Genomic DNA, 18607 nt, shown 5'->3' on the forward strand with positions numbered 1-18607 from the left:
AAAGGGTTCCTCACCTGAATATAATTTCCCTTGTGTTAGACAACCCTGTAACTAATTCCATGATTGTTCTTTTCCCTCTCATGCTCACACAATGCAGAATGTTGATTTAAGTAATGGATTTATCAACACCAAGGGTTTGACTTCACACTACATTAGCATAAAAAGAATATAGGAAATAAATAATCTTTGATAAAGATTGCCCATTCTATGCCTGCCCTACACTTTACACCCAGTAAATTTTAAAGGATCATTTTCAAAAGAGATTTTTACCATCATTTTTGTTTGCAAACTCAGATTGCTACTACAGCAGATAAGCAAAGCCTCCTTATTGGTATCTTGAGAAAACCAGCATTATTAAAATGTTCTTTTTTTTTTCCCAATAAATTGTATTGCAAGACTCAGTACAAGGAAGGTTTATTTCACAGGAGGAAATGTGCATTCTAAGAACAACTATGACAGTAACAAGGATGTTCCTATTTTCTCAGTGTTACCTTGCACTGTGACAAAAGAACCAAGTTATCTCTAAGGCAGAAGGAAAGAGACAGCTGTTAAGCAAGTTCTACAGGGATGTCCTCCCACAGTGTTTGGGAGGCAAATATGAAGATTCAGGAAGTATTTAAAATTCATTAAAATATTAACTTAGAGTATGAAATACATAGAGATTGATTATCTAAGACTAACCTTTAAAAAGGCTTTCTTTTCCAGGGTATTCATTATGAATGGAGGAATTGCTGCAAATAAGATAAAAAAGGGCATTAACCTTGGAGAGAATGGCACTTTGTTTTCATTTTCTGTTTAGCTGAACTAATGCCAGAATACAATTTCCACAGCTTTTTGTCATTCATTCACTGAATTTTCATCTCACATTGCCAGCTAGATTGGTATTTACAAAGGTGAATAATAAAATTAATAAGTAAAACCTGCAATTTCACAAGTAACTAAACCTGAGCTCAGTCATTTGGCACTGGCAGAGCACCTAAACCATCTCCAAGCAAGTGGAATTTGCTCCCATTCCTTTGCTCTCTGCATATTTTCTGCAGAAGCATCCCAGGAGCTTCCCTGCTGCAGCTCAGTGAAACACACTGAGGATGTTCCCACATTTCCCTGGGGAAGTTCTAAACAGAAAGGCAAACACTGCCTGGGGAGCTGTAAGGGAATTTGAACCCTGAGGAAAATCTCTTGGATAGAACAGAATCTCCCTCTCACAGCAGGGACTGATGATCAGAGTGCACAGGATTTATCCTTACCCATGCCAGGAGCAGCCATCAGAATCCTGGATATCACCACCTGGGCAATTGCCTGCTGAGCTGCTTTGGATGACTCACCCACTCTTTTTCCATTCTCATCCGTGACAGGAATTCCAAACTTGATTTCCCTGTTGAATAAGGGGTAAAAAATTAAGCAGTGATGGATGCGAACTTATTTTTTCACCATTTTTTGTCACCTTATCTTTGTTCCTTAAAATTGTCAACTGTAAGAATTGGGTGGTTTATTTTATTTTCTAAGCGAGTCTGTTTGTAACATTCCTTGGCACAAGAAAAAAATCCAAAAGGCAGAGAAAGATCAAGGAAAATTATGTTGAGAAGTTACCAACTGAATATTTGTAACAGCAATCTGCTGCTTGAGTCTGGTCACAGCATTCCAAGGGGAAAAAAAAGGAGATGATTTTCTGTGTTCCACAGAAGGGAGAAGACCCTTTACACATTAATTCAGAAAAGTAGAATTTTCTGGACTGCTCTGGAAGTGGAGCCTGTCCTATCTGACAGCTCATGGAACACAGGAAGATTATTTTCACTGAGTTGAAACAGAAGGCTCTGTGAAAATTCCCCCCTGGCATTCTAGTCTGAGCTGTCATTTCAACCATGAAGAATATACTTGAAAGTATAAAAGGAGGCACAAACCAAACTATGTTTCTGTAACTGAACTATTCTCTATTAGATCTTTTGCTCAAGTGCAGGGTTAGGTGTTAAACTCACACTGGCAGAAAACAGCAAATATCCTCAGGACTGCCTTTATTCTTCTCTTCAGATTTTACAAAAGATAAAATACTACCACAGATCAACTTCCATTGTAAAGTCTAAATATTCCCTTTTCTGCCCAGAACCTTGTGTTTATAATAGGATGCTTTAAATTTGCTTTTCCCTACTACTATTCTATTCCTAGTCAAATCACAACACAGAAAAAAAGTTTGTTTCTGACAAGCTGCACATTTTTGTCACCTCAATGATTAAACAGAACTGCAGAGCCTGACTTCTATGACTAAGCTCTGCAGGTGGGATTTCAAGCACCATTTTTGAAATGACTGTTTTTCCCAAGTGTTGCTGCTATTCAAAGATCCATGTGATCAAAGTTTTGAAGGAACCAGTAACTGGTTTCTGAGATCCAAGACTGAAGAACTCTTTGGTATTTATCTGAAGAGAATTATTATATTCTATTTTATAGCTGTTACAAACAACCAGTCAAAACCTCATGCATGAGGTTTCTGCAAGGTTCTGAAACAAGCTAAAGATACAAAATGTGCTTTATTTAGTAACTTGCTGATCTACCAACTGAAAAACATCTTTTTTTCCAGCATGAGTGATCTTTGTTCTTTTTCCTACCTTTGTCTCATTAGTGGAATATTGATGCAGTTGGCAGCAGCAACAGCAGCAAAAGGAACAAACCTCCCTACAAGAGGCGAGACGCGCTGGAAAACACAGAGAGAGGGGAGAAAAAAGGAAAATAAAAATGTACATAATTATTATCTTTATTGAAATGCTTCAGCTGGTAGTGACAGACCAGATTTATTTCCTTTACATTAAAATCCAGTGAAAACTCACTGGTGGGGCAGAGGTAGAACAAGCTTCAAACAAGAAATAAGTCAAAAATGCTTCTCTCAGGAGCGAGCAGTGGCAGGAGAGTAACAAAACCATTCTGAGTTTAGTAGCATCACAGGGAAGTGTAATTAAAACTCCAATTAATTTCCCAAGTGCTATTAGATGCCTTGAAAGGTGAAAAAGAAACTGGAAAAAAGGCACCTTATCAGACAGAGTCTGCATGAACCTAACATGGGCTGTTTGATAGATATGCATAAACCCATCTTCACAGGGAAAAAATAAAGTTGGGATCTAAAGAAAGGAGCAGCCATAACAACTCCACAGTGGGAGCTGTGCATGACACAGATACAGCAGAGGAGAATGAGCTGTGAGCTCTTCACAGGACATCACAGTTTAGTAAGAATAGAAAAAAAATACCAGCAATACCTTAGCTAGGGAATTAAGTCCTAAAGCTGTAGCGACAGCACCTGTGGTGGCAGAAACATAGGCAGTTCCCAGCTGGCTAAAACAGAAATGAAAATGTTTGTACATGCACAGCTACATTGAAAAACAATTACATTTTACACACACAGTTATGCCCCCCCAGAAGTTAAATAGGATTTCCTGTGCTACTGCAATAAGGTGGGGATGAAGATCTAAATGGGACAATGAATTAAACACTTTGATTTCACTAGCAGTAAAAATCATATTCAAGCCACATTGTAATACTGAATCAGGTTCTGCTGGTTGTGCATTGCTGCCTGTTCAGCATTTTCTCAGGTACCTGAATGAACACCTTGAAGGGTTAGTTCTTTATTTAATTTCCTAATTGCTTAACCTAGTAAAATCAGTTTGGATTTCCAAGGCCATGTCTATAATAGTAATTAAAATCAACCATACCAAACCCCATACACCCAGACCAGCTGTGCTGCAAACACTCAAATCCAACCCAACCTGCCCCAAACCACACTTTACATACTTCCCAGCTAGGAGGTGTCTCTAGATGCTGGAATTCACAGTTTGCTCCCAGACATCTTTAAACAAGTCAGCCCCAAAACCAGAAAGTCAAGTACTGCAATTCCAGTTTTCTATTCATAGAATCATAGAATGGTTTGGGAGGAACCATGAAGTTCATTCCATTCCACCCCTGCCATGGGCAGGAACACCTTCCACTGTCCCAGGCTGCTCCCAGCTCCATCCAGCCTGGCCTTGGGCACTGCCAGGGATGGGGCAGCCACAGCTTCCCTGGATAACTGTGCCAAGGCCTCACCACCCTCACAGGGAAGACTTTTTCTGTTTATCTAACCTAAATTTCCCCTCTTTTGAGTTTGAGATGTCTTGCTTTCTGCATTTATTTAATCTCTTTCCCAGACATCAAGTAGAAACAAGCATAGCCCAGCTGAAGGAATCTCTTTTTGTAAATGAACCCTCAGTGTGGTGTGAGCTAGCACTGAGAAGGTTGCACAGTGACACAACTAAAGGCCCCCACAAAATATCAGCTTAGAAATATCCTGGTAGGACACCAAACCGATGAGGAAAACTTGCAAATGTTTTGAAACACTGACTTCTGTTAAATCCTGCTAAGTGCTCTTGATCCAAGTGCTCAGGCTTGTCTTTAATGGCAGAAAAAAGCCATTTTTTTGGCTCAGCCCTTCTCAGACTTCTCATCTGTGCATATCAAATTAATAATTACTACAGATTGAAAAACTTATCCCTGTCTCATCTCAAACTTTAATGCCCAACCATTTTCATGTACACCAGAGAGCCATTTCTACTCATCAGAATAATGAAGTTTAGTGCCTTACCCGACAGTGATGGGGGCATCCCCACTCCTGTTGGTGTAGTTCACTATAGCATTGAAGGACTGGTTGATCCACTGCCAGAAAAGCACTGCTGGTGTCGTTCTTAAAAAGAAAAACAATTGTTATTATTGTTATTAAACTCACAGTTGAATTAACAGCACAAGAAAATAATGACAAATCAAGAAAAGCCACTGCAAGCAGTAACCATGCAGAAGTTCTTGCATGTTTGAATGCAACAATACAGTCAGTGAGATACTGATACTTGATAGTCAGAGTTATTTTAGAAGAGGAATTAAAAATCACCTAGTTTTGAACCTGAATAACAATGCCAAGAAAAGGTAGAGAGCTTCTCTTAGTGTTATAGATAATAACAGAACAAACAGTCTGCAGGAGGCAGTGCTTGGGAATGGGCACCTGTCCTGGGGTTCATACTCTTGACAGCAATTTAAAGCATACACACATTTTATAAACACCATCCAAAACTGGGGGGTGTGTCAGGAGTTTGTACAATCTCAGCATTCAAAAGGCTGCTGCTGTTTCCTCTGACCTCCCACCAGTTCCTGCATCCTGTGTCAAAAATTGAGGCTGCTAGGAGAGCACTGGCTCTGCTTCAGAGGGCTTCACTGTCCTGGAGATTCCAGAACCACTGAGGAAATGCAGGGGAGCTGCAGAAACTCCACAACCAATGGCCATGTGTACAACAGTAATTAAAATCAACCATACCAAATGGATTGAAGCATTCCGAGTACTCACGGGGCAGACAGAACATCCTGCATGCCAGTAAGGCTGGAAATTCCCAGGGATCTCCTTCTCTTTGTCTTCCACACAGATGGGATTTTGGAACATATCCCAGTTTGAGGGAAAGTGGGATGGTGTAGGAGAAGGGCTAAGGACTTATCTCAAAACTACTTCTAGAAAGAACTGTTAATCAAGGTCAGGGAATGAGGAGAGAGAAGAGGAAAAGGAAGCAAAATTTCACATTTAAAAATATTCACAATAAATCTTTTGAAATAACATTGATTTTCACTTCTCTAATTCTCTCAGGCAAATGTTTTATGTGTTTTACTGCCCTCTCTCACCTGTAGAAGGTCATCATGCAGCCTGTGATAGTCATGTTCATGGGCACCTGGGCAGACATTCGGCCGATCACGAACATCTTCTCCCCAGTGTCAGGGTGAAAGGCTGAATCATAAATGTATTTTGCTCTCCACAGCTCATCTTCTGTCAAGCCAGGTGCCACAATACCTTGTCTTGGGACAGGTTAAGAGACAAGACAACAGCAAAAAGAACAAGTGTTATAAAATGCTGCAAATGCCCGTGAGAGGCATCAGAGGATTTGGGGATGTTCACCCTCAGTGAATGGAGACTCTCAGATAGCTTGTAGAGATTTGTCAGCTTTTATTGGTGAAATAAAAAGAATTTAAACAACCAGCAGTGTTGGTGCTGGCTGAGTCTATTTACTCAAAGCTGCACTTAGGTTTTAGAGCTAAAATGTGGAGCCAAAATCTCTGAGGTCATTAGTGTGAAAGGATGAAAATTCACTTTGAGAGTATTTAAGAAATCAACTGCTCCAAATGCTACACATAAGAGGAAGTTTTAAGCTTTGTTGTCATATTAACTACCTTCAGAATTAGACTCTTCTGTATTTCAGAACCCTTAAGAGGGACATAACTTCCCCATCCATTAGCAAATTTGATTAAAAATAAAAGGGTTTCAATCTCTGAAGTGGGAATAAGCAGTTACAATGAATACAGTGTTTTAAGTATTTCCTTTTAAATATTTCACCATGTACCTAGCATTGACTTGGACTATTTGGGACCAGTAGTAGAAGTAGTCAATGTCATACCTGTAATCATGCACAATTTTTCTTGCCTTTTCCAGTGTGGCATTGGATAACAAAATATTCCTGGGGTCTGTGACAGTGAAGAAGTGATTGGCTCGTCCAGCAAAAGTGCTTTGATCCCATCGAGGCTCCTTGATATTAATATTTAATGGGATAGATGGTGCCATCTTCAAAAGCTCTGCCAAGAAAACATCAACATTTGCAATTCAAAACACCACTCATTTCCTAATGTATTTAGAACCTGCGAGATGAAAACTGGCCACATTTAGAGTAAAAAACCCAGAGAACAAACACCAAAGAATTTGCAGAACAGGGGTTTAAAGGTATAAACCTGCAGAAATGCTTCTGTGTCCAGTGCCCCAAAATGTTTAAACATTATTTATTACATTTGTACAAATACCTGAGGATGAGGCAGATGTAAAGGAAGCACAGAAATTTATTAATAAATAGACATACCAAACAACAGTATATTAATCAGAAAGTGCTTTATTCCAGTGAAGAATTATTGTTTGTTGAAAATGATGTATTGAAGGGAATGAGAAGTCAACTGTTTCAAGAAATGCCTGAAGTCCTATAAAGTGCAGTGACAGATGAAATATTTAATAAAATTCAGTTAACTTCTCTGGAGTAGCAAAACAAACCAAAAATTAGGAAGCCAATTTATTTTAATAAATGTTGTTTCTCTAAACCCATGTTTTAACAAAACAGAGATTATATAATTCAACAATTGCTACATTAAGAACACATGACCAGATCTCCTAATGATACTTCAAAGATGGTTAAAGAAGGAAGGACACTGAAGAGTTGTGCATTTATGGGGCATAAAGCTCAAAAAAGCAAAAATTACTTCAGGATGACTAAGTTTACTTCAACATCTAATGAAAAAAGGACAGCCCCTCCACAGCACAAGTGTATGGATTTTAACTTTCTTAAAAGAAATTTCTGCAACATATTCAACCACCAGTGGAAAAAAAATCCTCCTCCAAATAATGCTTGTTTCAAATGGCAGAAAGATTTGGATCTACATAAGCAAATTTTTATATATTTATAAATAAAGATTCAATTTTAGATGAACTTTAAGGTCCCTCCCAACCCAAATCCTTCTGTGATCCTATGATATCAGAACACTAATAGATCTGGCAGGGGAAACTGATCTTTTCCCCTTTTCTCAGTGACATTTCCCTCACTGTTAAGTTCATTATTGTACAGCACAGTTTATTAGCAGAGTTATTTTCATGTGTACCTCTCTTAACCAGGCACGCTGCAGGATGAACACAGAAAAAAGACTCAGGACAGATTTGGAGAACAGATTTTTCATGCACAGAATCTCAACAGGACATGCTCCTTAGTTTCTTTTCCTTTTCTTAGAACTTTGCCATTAAACAACACCCTCCTGTGAGCAGTGCTGTGTTGTGAATTAATAGTCCATCTTCTGGTCTAAAATGGGAACTGCTGGTTTTGCAAAGCCCTATGAAGGCAAGTGCACTCATTTATTCACACCCTCTTTTCCACCAAAATAAAGATAAAAATCAGGACACTAGGGCTGGTAACTTGTTCTGTGACTGCTTCCTTTATTTGCAGGAAAGTTCAAGTGTAAATATTTTCTAATTAAATTATCCTTTTCATTAAGAAAGATTAAAGCTGCTTTAGAATGGCTTATGATAATCTGGTTAAAGCTGTCCAATGAATGCTGAATAAAACAGTGCATCCACAGAAGCTTTTTTCTTTCTTTTCATTCTGGATAATTCTTTTCATTCTGATTAGAATATACACTACTGGCTTCTCTGGGAATTCCCTTTATTTACTTCTGATACCTCTGTTCACAAAGCCAAGTCCCTCAGTAATAAGAAACCTAAACATTAACGATGTGCCTTCACTGCAGATGGTTCAATTCAGGATTGTTGCAGTCTGAAACAATCAGAAAAGGTGAATGTACAGAACAGGAGATCAAACACATCCTGACTTTATCCCCTCCCACTTTATCTACTCTGTGTCTGCTCTGATGATCCTTGACCCAGGTGTGCTGATGGAATTTACTATCTTGGCAGGAAACTAATGCAGCAGAGAGATTGTACTGGAGGGAAATAAACCCCTGCAGCTGTGTGATAAACCACCCCAGCTGGGGTGACCTGCTGGAGGCAGCTCTGGAGTCCTGCTGGACAATGAGCTCTCCACGACCAGCAGTGTCCTGGTGACCCAAAATGCCAACAGGACCCTGGGGTGCATTGGGAAGAGCATTTTCAGCAGGTCAGGGAGTGATGCTGCCTCTCTGCTCAAGCCTCTGAGGCACCTCTGGGCTGCTGTGTCCAGCTCTGGATCCTCAGGACAGGGAGCTCCTGGAGCAGGTCCAGCAGAGGCTGCGGAGCTGAGGAAGGGCCTGGAGCATTTCTGTGCCCAGGAAAGGCTGAGGGAGCTGGGGCTGCTCAGCCTGGAGAGTCCCTGGGTGTCCCTGGGTGTCCCTGGGTGTCCCTGGGACAGGCTCTGACCAGAGGAATGGGCAGGGACCGAGCCAGGAATTGCCCCTGCACCAGAGGCACAACTCTGCCCCAGGCAGTGCCTGAGCCCTGGGACAGATCTTCCAGATGTTTCCATGCCTCTCCTCCTGCTGTTACCCATCCTAGCCAGACTCAGCTACCAGAGACAGGTCAGCAAGGGTTTGGTCTCTCTTTCTCCTTGTAAATCTACAAAGCAGGCTTAGTGCTGCTGTAACAGCAAAAAGCAATCTAGCAGGAAAATGGAAAATATCCATTAATTCATGTGCTGCAACAAAAAATCATGCTTGAAATGTCTGTTTAAAAAGATGGGAACAGAGAACATGGAGTTCACTATTACTAATCTTAATAAAGGACATTCAATCCTGCAGAGGATGGGGAGTGGGACAGCTGCCTACCCTGCAAAAGGGTTGAATCTCCTGTAAAAAGGGGTTTAAACTTTAGGTGACAGCTATTTAGGTACACAAACCCATTTTCTTCCCTCAGTGATGTGGCTGACCTGCCCTTTTAGCAGATAAGTAGGAACAATGCTGGTCTAAAGAACTCAAACCAGACAGACCCCCAGTGCCCACAGAGAAAGAGCAGATACACACAAGGGAGTGTAAAAGTTGAGAATACAAGATTTGGAGACAGGTAAAATTTGCAGTGAAGTAAAAAAGGTGGCTGAGCTTGCCTGTCACGGGACTCTGAATCACAGACCTGTTACAACAGTGCCTAAGAGAACCAGGGAATTTCTGTCTTGAAAACTCAGAAGTTTTCCAGCAAAATATTTTTACAACAAAAGCCCCATGTCTTGTTTTAAAGAGACTGCATAATGCTACTCATGACTCATCAGACCCCATTAGTAATGTTGAAAATGGAAATAAATCCCATAAAGCAAAACCATAAGCTAATAAGTGCTGATAGACTTCAAAGGGATCCCTTGTAAAACAAAATGTCCAACTATAAAGTAAAAGTGGCGACTGCACAAAAAAGGATTCATCAATATATTGTCTAACAGCCATAGTCATCATCATAAATTAGATGGCTTTTTTTTAAAGTTTCATTTTTTATTTAAACTGTAAAACTGTAAGAAAGAGGTGCAACACCCTCAATTTAAGTTGCTGCAACACTATTTTTACCTACCTGTCACCATAATTTTCAGATACAATTTCAGAGGGGAGCTGCTGTTTGCATAATCCATTCAAATACTTAATAATAAAAGCACTGGAATAAAACTACTTAAGATTTAATTATTATTTTAACTACAATGCTTTGTCAAGGGTGGAACTCCACTACTTTCAGTGATCTAATTTTCCCTCTGTACTAAGTGTACCCAAGATTTAAGTTCTCATTATCTGTAATCGAATTTGGTACAGAAAAAATAAAGGACATTAGGATTAAATAAAACTTAAATAAATCCATATGAACCTTGAGATAAGCTGAAAGTTTGCAAAGGAACTGGAAAGCAAAAGCATAATAAAGACAAAGATAAAACTGTTTGTTTTGCTACAATCAACAAATGAAGGCAAACTACCCAACCACTAATTAATTAATTAAGGTGCCCATACATGTAAGTACCTGAATTTATTGCTGCCACCTGCTGCTACCCAGAAAATACCAACTAAATCTGAAATAGGATAAAATTTCAATCAGCAGCACCTTTACTTTTAATGTGGAATCAGCAAAATTGCCCAGGCAATGTGCTCTTCTCCACAAACAAAGCCACGAACAGAGGATTTGGGAAACAAAATGAATTTTACAAACATCAGTTGTTGTAATAATCCATACTGAAATGTCACTTTGAGGCTGTGCTCACACAGGAGGATCAGCACTACTGGAAAGGATAAAGAATGACATCAAAACACAGGCAAACAATTAACAACTCTTATGGAAAACGTGCAGTAAGGGAGAAGATTATCCCTATTTTCACTATTTCACATAACAGATCAATTAGGAAGGTATTTAACAGAACCACTTGTACCTGGAAACCCTGCAGCTGTTTTCCCCAGCAAATTAAATCAGCACTGAAGGCTGGACTATGCTCTCTGGCACATTCATATCTCTAAACCCTTTCAGTTTCCAAAGCAGAGCAGCGAACCCAAAGTGCCCGTGGAGCAGAGCAGCTAAACCCTGCCTCGTGCTGTGCTGTGGGATTGTCTGGCTGAGCATCAGCTGCGCTGGCCAAGCCCTGAACAATGCCAGGGGTGGCATTCTCGTGACCAGGGACATTTTTTGGCACTCTTTGTCTCCCCAGGACTCACACAGAGGTTTGATTATCTGTGTGTGGCTCCTCCTATGTACCACATTTTTAGTCATAACTGATGGTGATAAAGTTTTTCCTCAGCACATGGCTGTGTTCTCCTCCAGTGAGGAAAAGCTGAGAGACTTGGGAATGCTCAGCCTCATCGTGGCCTTCCAGTGCCTGAGGAAGGAGAGACTTTTCACAAGGGTCTGGAGGAACAGGACAAGGGGCAATGGCTTCAAACTGAAATAGAGTAGGGTTAGATTGGATATCAGGAAAAAATCCTTCCCTGTGAGGGTGCCCAGAGAAGCTGTGGCTGCCCCTGGTCCCTGGAAGTGTCCAAGGCCAGGTTGGACAGGGTCTGGAGTACCCTGGTTTAGTGGAACATGTTCCTCCCTGCCCATGGCAAATTTCTTGCCATCTCTGATCAGATGGAACCATCTGCCAGGCCACACTCTAAAGTTTAATACTAATATTAACAGGGGGGAATAAACTGGGGCTTCAGAATAAGTGAGAGTGGCCTGCCTTAACAAAATAATTACAGTCAAAACCTGCACAAAGTCTGATCAACAATTTTGGTACAAAGGCTACATTTAGATTTTCCACAGAACCAGCAATAACAGAAGACTTTAAACCTTGTTTAAAGGTTAACAGCAGCAGTTGCAACAATTGTACAAAATGCAGATTCAGGAGTTGTCGGGAGTTCAACTCTCTGCTGGTCCTTTACAAAGTTTGTCTTTTAAACATCTCATTTGAAGGTCATGCAACCACTTTTCAATTTAAAGCAACAGTGAGAAGAGTAGCAATGACTATTTAATTTATTTCACTCAATTTTGAACAACCCAGATATTTGATAACTTATTTTAAATTGTGTTGCATGGCTGAACAATACAGATGGGCAAATGATCTGGGAAATTCTGGGCAACTTAAACTCATGCAGCAGTGCACAAATGATGAAATGCAGCTTTGCCACCTTCCTTGGAACCATTTTATTTTCTTATGTTATTGACACCTTGTATTTTAACCTAAGCCTTGAAAAACTCCACTCCAAAATTATGAATTTTTGTCAGTTTCTTTACAGTATCAGCTAGAACTGGGACTAGAGTGACAGAAAAGGAAATTTCATGATGATGTAAGTGTGAATTCTACTAAAGAGAATTTCACATCCAAAAGCAGGGCAGATATAATTGTGATAATGCTCACTGTGACATTTGACTTCTTGGTGCCCAGCTCCCAAACTGCCACCTCCTGCTACAAAGCACGGGATGAGCTGAGTAATCCAGCTTAAAACAGAATTCCAACCAGCCTGAACAAATGCTGAAAGAAAGATGTAACTTTTGTGCTGTCCTTTACCAGGACTTAGACCCATAAGTTCTGGTGAGGGAACAGTGCTCAGGTCAGATAATGATTCACAAAATCTTCTAGAGACATCTAGGAACTATTTTTTTAAAGAACAAGAGTGAGGCTTTTCCCTGAAAACCCAGTAAAAATAGAAGATACCAGCAGAACCTCTGTTTTCACAGAATCCTTTAGAATAAGAATAGCTCAAAAGTTAGAGCCAGGTGCTGCTGATATTTCATGTGCACTGGGAGAGACAAAAATAAGATTTGAGACACTTAAGCCCCTACATCTCCATTCTTTAAAGCAGTGCCTTAACAATTTGATGTCCAGCTGTCAGTGCCTTGTTCTGGGAAATGAGAGGCAGCCTGGAAATCCTGAGGTAGAGAAAAGTACCTGCTGCTAGAAAATGGGGAGAACAGCTCCTCTTCTTCCTTCTCTTTGTAAATCAAAGTGCCCACAGCTGCTTGTTTTTGCAGAGCTGAGTTCTTCTGAAGCATTACCCTTGCCACTTTGATAGAGAAATACTCCAGAGTCCTGTAGGCCTCTTTATTCCTCAAGTAACACATTGTTCCCTTTTTGGGGCTCCTTTGTCTGAACAAACTCAAGATTTTTCTTTTCCAATGATTAATTTTCCACAATGCCCACCCAAAGGGCTGTTATGTTGGCTTAGGAGAAAAGACAGGAAATAAACCTCCCTCTGATTAGAAAAAAGTGACCTGTTCTACTTTAAAACCACAGAACATTGGCAAAGCAACAGCAGAAAGGCAAATCCATGTTTTAATTGCTCTGGCAAAGAAAGGAACACAAGGCCTTCTCCAGGGATGTCACTCATGGCAGTTAATTAGTTCAAATGGGAAGAACTAATAGACTTTCTGGGGAAAATAGCACTTTTGTGTGGTGGCAAAGAACACATGTGAGACTTATCAGGGTCTGTAAGCAGTGGGATTCCTCTATTTGCAGGACATTTGCTGCCACAGTTTGGAATAAGCAGCACAGCTGATGACTGGGAGTCTGATGCAATGTACTCACACCAAATGTTAAAAACACTTGCCAAGTTTTTCTTACTCAAGGCACCTTCCACCAGTAAAATGCCTATTTAAATCACCAGGGGAAAAAAAAATTTGCTTGCACTGTGATTTTTCCTACTGCAGTCCTAAATGGAATGCTGGAGAAGGCAAAGCATGGCAACACTACAAGATGCTTGGTTTTTCTCTTTTTTTTTGCTTATAAATGTACATCCCACTTGTAGCCTAGCAACAAAAGCAGCAGCCATGGTGAGACGAGCCTGCTGCTGGGGCTCTCTCCTCAAAACAGGAGCCATCTTTGGCGTGTAACTTGACCAGAGATTTCATCATTCTGCATTAAAGCCAGCTCCAGATGTTAGAGGTACCTGCAGCCAGCTCAGCTCTGTCAGCTTTGCTTTGCCACCTCCTCTCCTCTGCATGAGGCACGTCCAGAGACGCTGCATGTGTTCAGCTCATCTCCACATTCAGGAGAATAAACCTCCTTTGCTAACCAAGGTTAGTGCAACCTCTCACTTCAGTACTGACTGCTGCAAGCTTGTTTCTGCTCCTTGTGTTTTAACCCCCACTAATAAACTGCAGTAGCTTTGGCTCTACCCCAGGTGTGTTCATGGCTCTCTTATGTACTTTTCACTATTTCATTTATCTTTTTCTATCCAGGTGATATTTCAATTGTACATTGGTACAAAGCCAATCTTCACCCCGCCCAGTAGTATAAATAATATAGATTATTTATAATTCAATAAATTAAAAAAATATTAATACTCATATTTAAAATTCTGTCTCTGACTGCTAGGTGTCTGACCTTGGAGTTATCTGGCGATTTCCTCCCCTGGAAGTGATGATCCTGCAGCAGGGAGCCTTGTCTCTTGCAGGCCTGGAATTGGTGCCGCTGTCACGCAATCCCTGTGACACAGACAGCGCTGCTCAGGGGACAGGGACAGGTTTTGGGAGCTGGTACGTGTGCAGGGAGGAGGGGGCTGTGACAGACAGCCCCACACTGCCAGCATCCAGGACAGGGTGGCACATGGGGCTGGGACCCTGGGGAGGTGACAGGGGTGACACACAGAGCTAGCCCCGATGGATGCAGGGGATGACACACGGGGCTGGAGCTTTGTGGAGGGGACAGGGTGACAAAACAGATCAGGGGCTCTGCAGGGTAACGGAGGTGGGGCTGGTTTTTGTGGAGGGGCCTGGGGTGACAGACGGGGCTGGGTCCCTGTGGAGGGTTTGGGGTGACAGACGGGGCTGTTTTTTGTGGAGGGGCCTGGGGTGACAGATGGGGCTGGTCCCTGTGGAGGGGCCTGGGGTGATGGGGCTGGCTCCCGGTGCAGGGGCCTGGGGTGACAAATGGGGCTGGTCCCTGTGGAGTGGCCTGGGGTGACAGATGGGGCTGGTCCCTGTGGAGGGGCCTGGGTGACAGACCGGGCTGGGTCCCTGTGGAGGGAGGAGAGCTCACAAACAGATCAGGGCCTCTGCAGGGCTAACAGAGGTGACAGATTGGGCTGGGCTTCTGCGGAGGAGCCGAGGCGACACTGAGGGGGCCTGCTCCCCTGTGAAGGGGACAGAGCAACACGGGGCGCTGGGTCCCTGTGGAGGGACTGAGGTGGCAGATGGAGCTGGGTCCCTGCCTGGTCAGCACAGTACACAGCACTTAGGAGCGCCACCGGCTCCTCCGCCCGTCCCCGGCCTCAGCCCATCCGCGCGGGGACTGCCCGGCCCCGGCCCCGCTACTCACCCGGCCCCGGCCCCGCGCCGCTCTGGCCCCGCTGCCCGGAAGAGCCTCGCTCGCTCGGCGCGGCGGGCGAGGGGCCGGGAGCCGCCGGGGCCGCCTCGCTCCGCCTCGCTCCGCCCCGCCGGGGCCGGGCCGGGCCGGGCCGTGCGGGCAGCGCTTGGGGCCGCCCGCGCCTCCTTCAGCCCCGCTGCCCTGAAGGCCCGGGGGTGGATCGTGTTTCTCGCACAGTTACTGCTGTTAATTATTTAATGGAATATTTAATGGAATTTAATGGAATGGCGGGGACCCGCTGGGATCGGCAGGGTCCCACTGCTGACCCCCCACAGCCCCACCAAGCCCACCGTGTGCCGAGAGCACTTGCCAAACAAACGCTCCTTGTGAGGTCTCTTGGGATCCTCTGTAGAACCCAGCCACCCTCTGAGTAAAGAACCTTTTCCTGGTTTTCTCCCCTGACATAGCTCCAGGCACTCTCTCGAGTCTATCACTGGTCACAGAGGGCAGAGATCGGTTCTGCTCTTCCTGAGGAAGCTGTAGCCCATAAAATCACAGCATCACAGAATCACGGACTGTTCTGAATTCATGGGACCCTGGAGGACCATCGACTCCAATCCCTCAGTACGGCCCCGAATGGCCCATACAGGGACTGCGGTGAGGTCTCCCGTCAATCTCCTCCAGGCTGCACTGGATTGGGATTCTTGTTTCAGGGTTATTACCAGAAACCCAAGCCACACGAAGCCCCCAAACCTGACGATGAGGGACAATAAATTGCCACATGTGAGGACAGCACAGCTCAGGAGGCTGCTGTGAAGGGCGCTCAAGTACGAGGCTTGTCACAGCGCCCGCACCTGAGGGAGGAGATAACAACTCCATTAGCAGCCAGATAAGGAACATCCACATGTCACTGTCACCGCCTGCTCACAACATCCCTTCCCCAGCCCTGGTGTGTGCTGTGGGCACTTGGAATGCAGCAGCTCTCAGGGCAGGACGTGTCTTCATCTCTATTTCAGCAATTCAGAGCTGCTGGCACCCAGAAATGATGCTCTGGATGCAGCTGTGGAGGAGGAAACCTGCACAGGGACAAATGGTGGCCTCCGCACTGCCATTTTCCTTCTTCCTGTTATTCCCAGAATGGCTGGGCTGCTGTGACAGTGGAAACACTTTGAAACTTCAAACCTTCTGGTTTGTTTTTTTACTTCCTGTGAGGTTCACATCAGTCTTGTGCAACGTGGAGGAGTGGCAGCTGTGCAAGCAGAGCAATCCTGCTCTTCAGCTTATTGCAGGACACTGAATGGGAATTTTATGTTAAAAAGCCATGACTTTACCCAGTTATCAAGTGTTTGTGGAGTTGCACTTATTGAAGAAAGCTTTGCTGTTAATACTCAACTTCTATGAAATTATATATATCTATTTCATAAAATAGAATTGTGTAGGCTGGAGTTTGTTTTCAGTTTTTAACTGAAAGCCAGCTCAGTTCATGATTTTTAATAAAAAATTAAGAGTCAACTTTCATTCTGACACAGCCATGTCCGATCTCAGATGTCTCCTGTTCTATTTCCCCTGTGGCTCCACAACTTAAATCTTAGAGATATAAATGTGTCAATTGCAGCTGCAAATATACCAAGTGAGAGTCCATCATGAAAGAATAAAAATTGGCACTGATATCCTTGCACTGCACAATGAAATTTGTGCACAATTCATATATTTTCCTGCTAATGTCTAATTATTTTTAATCTTGTTGGTTGGCTCCCAGTCTCCATGACCAGTGACAGATCCAACACTGATACATCTGTGGTGGTATCAGGCCATAACATTTGTTGCTAAAAAACATGGCAATGACTGAACAGGAAAAACACCTTGTTCAGGAAATGGAAACAGCTGGATGTTGTGCAGAGAAATAAATTTGTTATTGTTGGGTATAACTGGGATTGTTTTGTATGGTTTGCATTCTGAGGACTGATGTGTTCTGCCTGTAATAATTTCCTTGTATCCCAAAGATGCAAACTTATAAATCTGATTTAAAACCCCATGTGGACTTTTCTTCATGTCACAATTGAAATTCTGCTTGCAGAGTATTTAATGCGGATATATGAATGCCTAAATTCTTTCTCTGAGTCACTACATGCAAAGCTGCAAGAGTTAATAGTTTGCTGTGTGCTCAGTGCAGATGGTTTTGAGCAGCCACATAACTTCTCTTTCACTGGACGAGTCATTTCTCCCATTGCTGAGTAACAAATCTGATATTTTGCCATGAATCCTGAGAAGCTCAAGATGGCTCTGAGCAATCATCAGCAGCTACTCATGAGCTACAAACTGAAAGGCAAATGGGTGAATATGTGTAGTCACAGAGAATATCTGACCTCTATGTCTTTCTTCATCTGCACTAATTTTCACACTAAAATGTTTTTGTCTCTACTAAAAATGTATGTCTGGATTAATGAAATAAACCCCACCCCAGCTCCTTTTGAAGCATTCCTTGCAGTTGCCTCATTTCCCAAGGGATATATTAATAAATCCTGCAAACTCCCATGTACATTTGTTGAACTAGGGATGAATTTGACCATCTGCATGTTTCCACCTGGAAGAATTCCCAGACTATTACAGGGCAAATTCTTCCCTACACTGCCCAGAAAAGGAGGATTTCTGTTCCTCCACAATTACTGCCTCATCTAGGAAACAAGCTTTATTGTATTTGCTTTCTTGTATTCCTAAATGAACACTGGTGTATTTTATGTTTTTTTCTCCATTTCAAATTAGCCCTGAGAATCAACTGAGTAAATGAAGAGCTGCTGCACATGCTTTTATGAACAGAAGTGTCCAGTAAGTGGCACTGCAGGACCAGGAATTTCAAACCCCGGGTTGAAAACAGTGCAGAATGAAGGGAAATGTGAGAGATGTCAAGACTTCTCTGTTCCATGAAAAAAATAGTGGGGAATGATGTGATGATGTTCCCAAAGGCACATGCAGGGATCTGGGCTGTTTTCAGCAGCTGGATCAGGAATATGATGTCAGGAGCTGGCCTTGGCACCAAGCTGGCTGTTATCAGGGCTTTGCCAGAAGAAAGCAGCAGCATTTCTGGGAATGATTCATTAGCACTCGATGGGAGGTGCCTGTGAAGGCTCTGTGCTGGGTTTTGCTCTCAGGAGCAGAATGCTGGGCAAGGTGAACCACGTATATCCAGCATTTCCTGTGCTTTCCTGACGTAAAATACATTCATTTTATGTAGAAGATCCAAACTTCAGACTGGGGCATCGGTACACACTGAGAGAGTTCAAGGATTGTTTTTGTAAATGAGCCAGTGATTTCTGTGAGTCTGTGGAAGTGCATCAAAAACCACCACCCTGTCTTCCCAGTCT

At 42.7% G+C, this 18607-nt stretch overlaps 1 protein-coding gene across 1 annotated transcript in view; it reads right to left on the bottom strand.

Annotated features, from left to right (window-relative positions):
* Positions 1 to 15357, bottom strand: part of SFXN1 (sideroflexin 1) — a 22379-nt gene extending 7022 nt beyond the window's left edge. The window contains exons 1-9 of the mRNA XM_058815624.1: positions 15258 to 15357; positions 14325 to 14425; positions 6444 to 6618; positions 5677 to 5847; positions 4601 to 4699; positions 3243 to 3318; positions 2601 to 2686; positions 1248 to 1375; positions 682 to 731 (exon numbers count right to left, since the gene is read on the bottom strand). Coding sequence (XP_058671607.1) covers positions 682 to 731; positions 1248 to 1375; positions 2601 to 2686; positions 3243 to 3318; positions 4601 to 4699; positions 5677 to 5847; positions 6444 to 6607 — 774 coding nt within the window. The 5' untranslated portion in view covers positions 6608 to 6618; positions 14325 to 14425; positions 15258 to 15357. The remainder of the gene's footprint in view (positions 1 to 681; positions 732 to 1247; positions 1376 to 2600; positions 2687 to 3242; positions 3319 to 4600; positions 4700 to 5676; positions 5848 to 6443; positions 6619 to 14324; positions 14426 to 15257) is intronic.
* Positions 15358 to 18607: the final 3250 nt, after the last annotated feature.

The sequence above is a fragment of the Ammospiza caudacuta genome, chromosome 16, assembly GCF_027887145.1.
Source record: "Ammospiza caudacuta isolate bAmmCau1 chromosome 16, bAmmCau1.pri, whole genome shotgun sequence".
In the NCBI taxonomy this organism is placed as follows: domain Eukaryota; kingdom Metazoa; phylum Chordata; class Aves; order Passeriformes; family Passerellidae; genus Ammospiza; species Ammospiza caudacuta.